Source organism: Raphanus sativus, unplaced genomic scaffold, assembly GCF_000801105.2.
Source record: "Raphanus sativus cultivar WK10039 unplaced genomic scaffold, ASM80110v3 Scaffold3382, whole genome shotgun sequence".
NCBI lineage: Eukaryota > Viridiplantae > Streptophyta > Magnoliopsida > Brassicales > Brassicaceae > Raphanus > Raphanus sativus.
Genome location: NW_026618688.1, coordinates 1 through 11157, shown reverse-complemented (window position 1 = coordinate 11157; position 11157 = coordinate 1). Strand labels below are relative to the sequence as shown.

The 11157-nt window shown below is 35.4% G+C and overlaps 1 protein-coding gene across 1 annotated transcript; it reads right to left on the bottom strand.

Annotated features, from left to right (window-relative positions):
- Positions 1–2515: 2515 nt before the first annotated feature.
- On the bottom strand, positions 2516–4031 carry LOC130506542 (secreted RxLR effector protein 161-like). Its single transcript, XM_057001226.1, has 3 exons — positions 3643–4031; positions 2695–2806; positions 2516–2581 (listed from the first exon to the last, which is right to left on the bottom strand). Exons 1-3 carry the CDS (start codon positions 4029–4031, stop codon positions 2516–2518), a joined length of 567 nt encoding a protein of 188 aa, XP_056857206.1.
- Positions 4032–11157: the final 7126 nt, after the last annotated feature.

Genomic DNA, 11157 nt, shown 5'->3' with positions numbered 1-11157 from the left:
AGCTTATTATTAGGACTAGTATAAATACATTTTAGACTTAAATTTGAGATTTATCTTGGTTTCTCTCTAAACACATTGATATCTTGAAGAAAGATTGAATCTTTAGTATTTTTCATCTTTTTTTGTGTTTGTTGGATTGAATTTGTTTCTAAAAATGATTTATCTTAAATCAACTATGCGTGCAAGGTTAATCATGAATATTAGTGAGTAGATTTCTTTTGGATTCATGAGTTAGGGTGATTACGGTGATTAAGTGAAGCTTTCTTGTTTGTTGAGTGTTCTTAATGCTAGTTTAGAGTGATTCCTATAAACTAGAGCTCTAGACATTTCATGCCCAAAAATTGTTTGATGAAATGTCTGAACCAACTCTGTCTTGCTTTTTGCTTGCTTAACCAAAGACATTTGGTGTTAAGAAAGCTTAGATAGCTAGTAGACTTGTTCTTAATGATTGCTTGAGTGAATTAAAAAAAAAATTGATGTTTGATTTATGAAAGCAAATGAACATTTATCCTGACAAAAAAACTTATTTATGATTGTTGTCTAAACTTAAGGAAACTTATTGATTGAAATCTTACCACTTTAGAGTGGATATTCCTCACTTGAAGTCAAATGTCAAATCCAATGAGTCATATTTTATCTTATTAATATGAAGCTTGTTATTTTATTGCTTAATGTCTTGTTACTTAAATCATATCACTGCACTATCTTAACTAGAGCCTTTCTCCGCGCTACCCGTAGAAATGTAAATAAATAGTTTAATTTAAAGTCGTAAATTATGTTAAAAAGCAAACTTATGTTGTTATTTATATTTATTTGCGTATATATAATCTATATATATTGCTAGTGTAATACAGAAAGATATTTTATGTAACTTCAGAAAGATACATTATTACATTTTGAAATTAATTGAATTTGAAATTTGTTGTGTATTAATTAATATCCAGAATAAGTTTGATCTAAAGAGTCTGAGCCCATAATATATCTCTCTATTCTATTTGTTTTGACAATTCTTGTGAAGATTTTTATATCACTAAAGAGGAAAATCAATATTTTCTTTGAGTTTTTATAATCTTCTGCTATAACTTGGATAGACTCTTTAGATCAAACCTCATTCTGAAGATCGATATCAATATCTATTGGTGTCTATTGGAGATTCAAACTCTTGTGTACAGTTACAATAATATGAGTTCAATTGTCAAAGTCTCTGATACTTTGTTTTCGCAAAAAAAAAATTAACTGACTTAGACTAAGCTAATATATTCTTTGAAAGTCTATGAGAACATTGAGATATATGCAAAAGCATAGATTATTTGTTTTTGTGACAAAGTTAAGATGTGGACTAAATTTTGGTCTTCCTGAACTGAGCACAAAATATTTTTATGTACGTCGTGTTCGAGTTAAGTAAGAGTAAGTTTAATATATTATTTCAGTTCATATTTAAATTTTCCAATTTTGACTAAACAACTCAAAATATAGTTCTCTAAAGTCCTAATTACAATATTATTTAATAATGCAATAATTAAACATATCGGTTCAATAAATTTTGCAACTTATAGACAGAACAATAACACAATAAATTTTGAAACATTTGCCAACCTAGCGATTTCTTTTCATGGGAATTCAACTAACCAAGATTTCTTTTATATTTAGTATAAAAATATGATATTGTTTGGAAATTTTGTCCAAAAACACCTATAAAATTTGAGTTTAGAAAGTAGCTGGAAATTTATTGCCCTTTTATTAATATTTTCTTGATGATCTCCTTTGCCCTGAGCTGGATTTACATCACATCCTTAAAAGAAACAGCTTTTTTTTTTTTGACAAAATATTCTTTCTCTTAATAAAATTTTAAAACAGCTTTCTTGTAAGTTCAATATTAACTAAATCTTACAAAAGTGAATTAGAATTGGACCTTATGAATAGAATAGGAAAGAGAGAAATAAATCATACATACTGATCATAGGAGGTTTGTGGTTTAATTTGATGAAGTCATTTATTGATTATGATTTTGGAAATTAAGATGGGAACTTCCAATCAACAGCAATTAAAGTGTAACCTTTTTTTTTGTAACACGCAATTAAAGTGTAACCAAAAGTAAAAAAAAATTCATAGCAGCAGATGACATAAATGTTCCAATGGTGACATAAAGCGGCACGTGAGGCAGGGAGGTCTTAGGTGCTACGCTTAGGACAATTGTCTTAAAGTTTCAATAGGTGGGGGAGGTGAATATTAAACACAACTTAAGATACCTCCAAGTAATTGTCGAGTAAGTCAGAAGCTTGTCTTCTGGTCCGTCCATTGCCTGCGTCTCCCAGGAGTACGAAGCTGGCTTTGTCACCACTGTCGTACACAGACATCTCAGCACGGAAACTGTAATTATAACGGAAATGTTATACCCAAAAAAAAACAGAGAAGAGTTGGTGAACCAAAAATACTTTACAACATCAGAATAGTAGATTGAGGTTCGTCAGTGCGACTGTGTGAGTGACATTACTTCACAACTCCGGTAACATTCTCAAATCAACGATGTTGGCCCTCTGACCTCTGTAATACCACCTGGGATTTCTCTTGACATCGTCAACTGTCACTATGCAGTAGGAAAAAGCATTCAACATTTTTTAGAACAAAAAAAAAAGAAAAGATAAACTTAGGGTGTAAGTATACTATTCAGGCGGGAGTGAAATGTGGCTGTACCTGAGCGGATTCATTGTTGACGAAGGTAACGATCTCACAAATTGTGAGGGTTTCAACCTTGGTTATCTTCGATGTGTTCACCTGTGCAGACGCGTTAGGATGCACAGATAGCCTACAACACGATATATAGTTCAGGTGGAAGGAAGACATTGAAAAGTTTTCAAAGTAGAAGCACGGAGCGACCTTTTGAAATCCCCCAAATCATGATCTTCTCATCTTCAACCGAAGCGACAAGATCCCTGACTCTTACTCTTCTAGAAGGCTTCAAAATGCCAGAACCTCATGTACCTTCTCAGAACCTGACTATAGAAGAACCGAAGAATCAACCTCTTCCCAACCCAGACAAGTCATTAGAGACGAAGTTTGCCCTCGAAATCTGTAAGTCTCTTTTCTTCTTCATTACTTATTAAATCCCATTTGAGAAAACTAGTAACTGATAGAAAACCTTCAAACTAACTTCAACAGATAACAAGCACCTGAACCTCTTCAACGACAAACAAATAACCATTGAGTAAGCTTTTGAGACTCTTACTCAATACCCCTTTTATTATTAGTAACCTCGTTGTTTTCGAAAGAACAAACCACTAACCATTTTGCTCTCTTGTTTCATGAATCCTGATGAGACAGTCAAACAACAGAACCATCTCGAAGTACTTCAGTGAGCGATCAGGAAACGACCCCCAGCATCACGAGATGCTTCTCGAATGCGTCACTAGGTAAACTCTTAGTTATGATATCTGCTGGATTTAGGGTAGAATGAATCTTTAGGATCTTAACCAACCTGAAATCAACAATGTCTCTGATAAAATGAATCATGTTAGCAACATGTTTAGTCATGTCGTGGTGAACTGAATTCTTTGCTAAACAAATAGCATTCTCTGAATCAATTTGAGCTTAAAATACTATGAACTAAAACCCAACTTACTGCAGAATTCTCTCAACTGTAACCTTTCCTTAGTTGCTTCAGATAAAGTCATGTACTCAGCCTCTGTTGTAGATAAAGCTATAACATGTTGTAAAGCCGATCTCCAACTCATTATATTACCACCAACTTGAAAAACATACCCTGTCATTGATCTTCGCTTATCGAGGTCAGTAGAATAATCCGGGTCACTGAAACCTTCAATCCCAAAATGATCAGATTTAGAGAATGTTAAACACACATCCATAGCGCCTTGAAGATACCATAGTATACACTTAACTGCTTCCCAATGCTCACGATTTGGTTTAGACATAAACCTGCTAACCAAACCAACCGCAAAAGCTAAGTCAGGTCTTGAACCAACCATTGCATACATCACACTCCTAACAGCACTAGCATAGGGAATAGAATCCATCAGCTTAGCTTCCACGAACCATTCTTTATCAGTTAAGCTTTTCAATTTAAGCTGACGGTTAGATGGAGACACAACTGGCTTTCAAAACTCCATTCCAAACGTTCTCAAAGTCTGTTCTATGTACTTCCCTTGAGATAGTTTCAGCACTCCATTATTTCTATCTCGCACGATATCCATTCCAAGAATCATGCGGCTGGACCGAGATCCTTCATTTCAAATTCAGACTTCAAGCTTTCCTTGAGCTTTGAAATTTCTTTCTTGCTCTTTGTTGCTATTAACATATCATCCACATAGAGCAGAAGATAGACATTATCACCTGACTTTCCTTCCTTTAGGTAGACACATGGATCCTTTGCACACCTTTTAAAACCAGCAATTTTAATAAACATATCAAACCTCAAGTTCCACTTCCTAGGAGATTGTTTCAATCCATATAAGGATTTCTTCAGACGACACACCTTTCCTTCTTCTCCTTTCTTGATAAAACCCTCTAGTTGTTCCATGTATATTGTCTCATTAAGATTTTCATGCAGAAAAAAAACTGTTTTCACATCCATTTTTTCTAGCTCATAATCAAAATTTACCACATAGGACAAGATGATGCGAATAGATGCTTAACCATTAGAGCAAAAATCTCATTGAAATCAATTCCTTCAACTTGAGTATAACCTTGTGCTAGTAGCCGTGATTTGTATCTAGGATCCTCCACTCCTGGTATACCCTCCTTATACTTATAAATCCATCTGCAACCAATAACTCTTTGTCTAAGAGGTCTATCCACAATATCCCACATATCATTCTTATCAAGTGAGTCATTTTCTTCACCCATAGAAGCATTCCACTTTTCCCAATCCTTGCTTTTCTTTGCCTCAGCATACGTTTGAGGTTCATCAACCTCAATATCTGCAGCACTGGTTAAAGGATACACAACAAAGTCTCCACTTTCAAAGATAAAAAGAGGCTTTGTTTGCCTTCTAACTCTGTCTCTGGCCAAAAGATAGTCGTTCAATGACTCATCAGTTTTTTTCCACTTATTGTTCAGCTTCATCTTCCTCATTTTCTGAATCAGAGTTGTCTTCTCTGTTGGAAGACACTCCACCTTCACTGGTGTTCCCTGAACTCGAGGTAGAACCAAACACAACAGTACGAACCTCTTCTAGTAGGACCTTGAATAAGATCAGCCTTGAACGTAACACGCTTAGTCTTCGGAGCAGTTTAAACTACTTTTCCTTTAGACTTCATGTATAAGTTGTCTTCATCAAATACAACATTTATACTGATTGTAGACTTACCATCTTCTGGTAACCTGACACGATAAGCTTTGGTGCCTTGCGGATAACCCATGAAAATACATTTCACAGATGTAGGACTCATATTATCTTGTACCGTGTGCACGTAAGTAACACAACCAAACCTTCGTAGATGACTGAACTCCACCTTAACCCCAGATCAAACCTCTTCTGGTATCTTAAACTCGATAGATACATTAGGAGTTTTGTTAATCAAGTAGACAGCCGTAGAAGCAGCTTAAGCCCAAAACTTCTTTTCCAAACCTGATTCAGCCAACATACATCTGATATTGTCATCAATAGTTCTATTCATCCTCTGTGAAACTCCATTTTGTTGTTGATTATAAGTACAAGTTTTGTGTCATTTGATTGCAGCTTCCTTACACATAGTGTCCATCTGATTGTTACAACACTTGAGCCCATTATCTGTTCTCAGACACTTAATCATCTTACCGGTTTGAGTTTCAACTAATTTCTTCCACTCTGAAATGTTCTCATAGACTTCATCCTTAGATCTCAGAAACCTGATCCAAACTTTCTTTGAGAAATCATCAATCATCGTTAGAAAAAACTTACAACCAGATAAGCTTTCTTCATTTGACATTGAACCCCACCGATCGCGATGAACATAACCAATAATCTCTGTCGTAACATGTTTATCACTCGAAAATGATAACTTGTGAGCTTTACCAAGAACACATATTTTACAGAAGTCCAATGTATGAACCTCTTTCCCGTGTAGATAACCATTCTTCACTAACACATTCAAGTTTTTTAAACTCATGTGACCAAGTCTAGAGTGCCAACGATTTGTGAGATTCACATCAGCTCTAGAAACATTAGCTTCAGCTTTAACTACAGAACCTTGTAAGTAGTACAAGCCGTCTTTATAATCCCATGAAAACACTTTCTTGCCATCTTTGAAAAATGTAACCTTGTAGTCTTCACCAGTATACTTGCAACCATTCTTCTCCATCTGACCATATGAAATCAAATTTCTTACCATTGAATGCATCCTCACACCAGTCAACACTACAGTTGACTGGTCTGGATTAACAATCTTCAGCTTTACAATCCTTTTAACCTCACTGACAGTGTTGTTTCCCATTAGCACTTTACCACCTTCAAACTCCTCTAGATCAAATAACTTTGTTGGGTGTTATATGGGAAGTACAGCCTGAGTCCAAAATCCACTCTTCCTTAGTATCTTGCATAGTAGATGTTAAAATCATAGAAAATTCTTTCTCTTGGGCAACATTTGTAGAATTTGAAGCTCTTTGATCCTTCCTTTCTGGACAATCACGTTTGAAGTGACCTTCCTTTCCGCACACCCAACATTCTCTAGTTTTAGCTTGAGACTTTCCTCTTGATTTTGACCTGAAGCCTTTACTCTTTCACCTATTCTTCCCTTGGTTGTCAGAACGCTTGTATGTTCTTCCTCTTGAAATTGTTAAACCCTCATCATTAGAATTAGGCCGTTTACCCAATCCTTTTTCCTTGAGTTCTGCTTCTTTCACATATGCTATTGTTGTCACTTCTTTGATGGTTAAGGTCTCCTTTCCTTTCCATACTTGAGAGTATGAACCAATGAATCGTACTGAGGAGGTAGACTGGTTAGGATCTGAATTGCTTGATTGTCATATGATACATTGATGTTTAGAATAGCAAGATCATCCACCAGCTTTAGAAACTTGTCAAGATTTTCCTCAATGCTCTTGTTCTCATCCATCTTATAGCTTGCGAAACTTTGTTTTAGATAGATGCAATTAGGCAGAGTCTTTGTTTGATAATCACCTTCTGAAGCTCTCCACACGCCCAATGGCTGTGGTCTCCTTCATGACTTTTCTCACAACAATATTTGTCAAACTAGAGCAAATAAGATTTCGAGCTCTTATATATGTATCCTTAGCCAAAGAATCTTTCTTGAAATCCTGATCAGTGACACAAGAGTCACCATCAACTTCCTTCTTCTAATATTCACTTTCTGAGCTTAAGATGTATCCCAGACCTTACAGCTCCAGCTGCATTAACATCTTAAACTTCCACATACCAAAGTCACCGGAACCATCGAACTTTTCCATCTCAAACTTGCCGTGAACTGATTCCACCCTGATCAATCATCAGCAAACTCAAACTGCAACAACACTTTTAAGAAATCAGATCAATATCAATCTTATAACCTTCGAACCTCCTCCGATCAAATCTTCAGGCTCTCTTTACTGAGAACATGGCTCTGATACCACTTGTTAAGGTATAGATCCAAGTTCGCATTATAGATTTGATTTAAGACTACGGCTTGCTTAACAAGTATGATCTGATCTTGACCTTGACAAGTGCAATGCAAATCAAAACGAATCAAACACAAGAGAACTTTTCACCTGGTGTCCACCGCATCTCTTCAAGTGATGATATCGCTTACTAATATCGAGTTTTTCTTTGTACATGTACTACAAGAACATCTACAAGTCGTACACAGAAGAGGACTACCACATCAATTACGACGAGGATGACACTATGTCAGCCCCTGAGCCTTCCGACGCCGAAGACTAGTAACCGTTAACCAGAGAAAGCACTGTGATCTCAAGCGATATGATCTCTTCCTCAATCTCTCTATCTTGATCTTCTTCTTTCTCCTTCCTATGTGTGTAATCTCTTTATAGACTCACTGTAATTCTCTCTCTCTCTCTCTACACTCTGTTTAGACCATGTAGAAGGCGATCTAACGGCATGTGGGTCCCAAATGGTTTATAACAAACTCAAGATTTAGCTCACTGAAGTGTCGAACACACGCTCCTCGTGGGCTTCAAAACTCTAAGCCCAACCATTTCCTATAGTTGTCACAATCTGTGTAAGCCCAACACTTGACCCAGACCTTAAACGACAACACACCAACATATGCTATTACAACTATGAGTAATATTACAGACGATTGTACAGCCTACAATTTTACCTACCGTGTGAGGATTCATGCCTGACTGCATCATCTGAGCCGTTTTATGGGATCTACGCTTGACGGTACTGCTTTGCCATGTTGTAGAACTCTTATAAGCCTTTTATCCCTTAATTCGCATAATTCCGCCTTCTCTGGTAATTGAAACTCAGACCCATGTTATAAAATCATTAATGATGGGTAAAACCACTGGACCAAGGAGACTTCCACTCCAATTAGTAACTTGAACATGAAAATATCAATTTCAACTTGTACAAATTCGATCGTGCAGAAAAAGAATAAATGCAAATTCATAACTGTGAGAGTGTCATCTGATCTAATGATAAAGCCTCTAGCTCCAGCAGAAGGTTTACTCAAGCTCTAAAGGATCATGTGAAAGACACGTGAGCTGGTTCCTTTGTTTACATTAAATGAGGTCAAAAAGGTAGTTAACTTGTGCTCAAGATATCTTCGTCGTCGTCTTCCTCGTGACGAGGCGAAACAGACACAGTGAGCGAGAGAGCTCAAGATGACAGTGAGCGAGAGAGAGAGAGAGAGATAGAGAGAGAGAGAGAGATGTGATTCTCAGTTTATCTAAGCTCAGAGCTTGATCTTCTTCCTCTATTATACTTGTTGTAACTCCGATTAGATGTAATCGAGAGGGGGGAGAAGAGTATAGAAACCTCCGGTGATGTACTCTGTAATCACATTGATTATAGTGGATTGGTTGAGAGACCGTTTCTCTCCCCAGTGATGTATAGCTCCTTCTCCACATTTGAGGAGGAAGGTGAACACTGGGTATGTGAGATAACAAACTAAGTCCCACATTGGAGAATTAGACAAAGAGTGTCTAGTATATAAAGAGATGTCCAACTCAATAGTACGAGGCCTTTTGGGATGGAAACCAAAAGTAAATCCATGCGGGCTTGCCATTAAGGCCCAAAGTAGACAATATCGTACTAATGGACAATATAGAGTTGGACATGGGCTTTGACGATCCCAACAATTGGTATCAGAGCGGTTGACGAGAAATCTGCAAGAAGACCTAAATATCTTTCGAGAGATGAATGGGTATATCCTATGAGTTAGGAATGATGAGAGGTGTGTGTGGCAGAGATCAAGTCAAAAGATTCTGAAAGTCAGTTGTAGGACACGAGATGAATGTGATCCTTAGTTTGAGGGGGTGAATGTGAGATAACAAACTAAGTTCCACATTGGAGAATTAGACAAAGAGTGTCTAGTATATAAAAAGATGTCCAACTCAATAGTACGAGGCTTTTTGGGATGGAAACCAAAAGTAAATTCATGCAGGCTTGCCATTAAGGCCCAAAATGGATAATATCGTACTAATGGACAATATAGAGTTGGACATGGGTTTTGACGATCCCAACAGGGTAAACAAAGTCTCATGAGTTATCTCTTTATACTTAATTCACTCTTGATTAGATTCGTTTAGGCTTGAAATGATTATTGAATTGAGCTAAGATTACAGGATGAATCCTCAACAATAACTATATTATTATTTGAATTTCATTCCTAAATTCACACTGTAACAAAAAAATACATTTGATTAACTATTGGTCATTATATGTATTGTATTGGATCATTGATTTGCTAAGAGAATCCTTTTGCTAGAAAAAGAGTAAATGCAAATTCATAACTATATTAGTAACTTGAACATGAAAAATATCAATTTCAACTTGTACAAATTCGATCGTGCTACTATGACTAATTATTAAGTTGTTAGATTTATAAATAATATAATATATCGTTTTTAGAAACAAATAAAACACAACATCCTCTTTACAGACCTCAATCTTGCTTGCATCAAATCATTGATTGAAACTTTTCCTTGGTCAGTTGGATTCTGAGAGGGATCCTTAGAATCTCAAACATAACGGCAAGCAATAATAAGGAATGCTAACCGTTACACGACTCACCAATCACCAGTAGTGATGAATTTAGTGCTTACAACAATGCATCTGGACCCACTTATTAGGTAAATAAAATTGTTCAGAGTGCAAAAAATCGTACAAAGTGGGTATTCACATTGTCGCAAGGTACAAAGAGGTGGCACTAGAGTAAAGTGTAGTCCGTAGTGGAACAACTAACAACAATTACAAGTCTTTTGACTTTTCAAAGAAAACCTATTGAATTAATGCACTCAAATTTAATATGTATGCTATTCATTATGAACACAACTGGAAACTATCAAACTACCAACAACATACATTAAAAACATAGTAATCTTAGAGTAAGGTTCATTTTCGAACCGCACGCTTCTTCTGCATATTACAAACTTCATTTGAAAATTTAGGTCACCGACGTATAGATATTCATTTTTTTTTCCGTTGTTCGTACGCTCTAGATGACTGGATAGTGGATTCTTTTTGTCAAAAAATGACTGGACAGTGGATAGTGCTTTGTCTTTGGCAGAAACTTACTTAGTCTTTTTTAAAGGATTTTTAACTTAAAAAACTTTCAACTAAGTTTATTTTGGATAAAAACCCTCAAACTAAATATTTAACGAAATAATCCATAAACTAACATTATTTAATGAATTAAACCCTCTCAGATCATAATTACCAGTACTACTGGCAAATTTTTAGTTTAGGGATTTTTACAATAAGTAAACATAATTGGGGGGTTTTACCATTAAAATTAAAAAAAAAATCTAAAATATAATAACATTACTAAAAATTAGTAACTTTAATTTTCAAAATTAACATTTTTAAAAAATTTATATAGATATATAAGTCTGATTTTTTTAAAATCTTTATATATGTATAAATTAAAAATGTAAAAACCCAAAAAATATAAAAGAAATATCAAAAGCTTTACCTGTATTAAAAATTATCTAAAAATTAAAAAACAAATGTAAAAGAAAAGTAAATATAATAAAAAAATA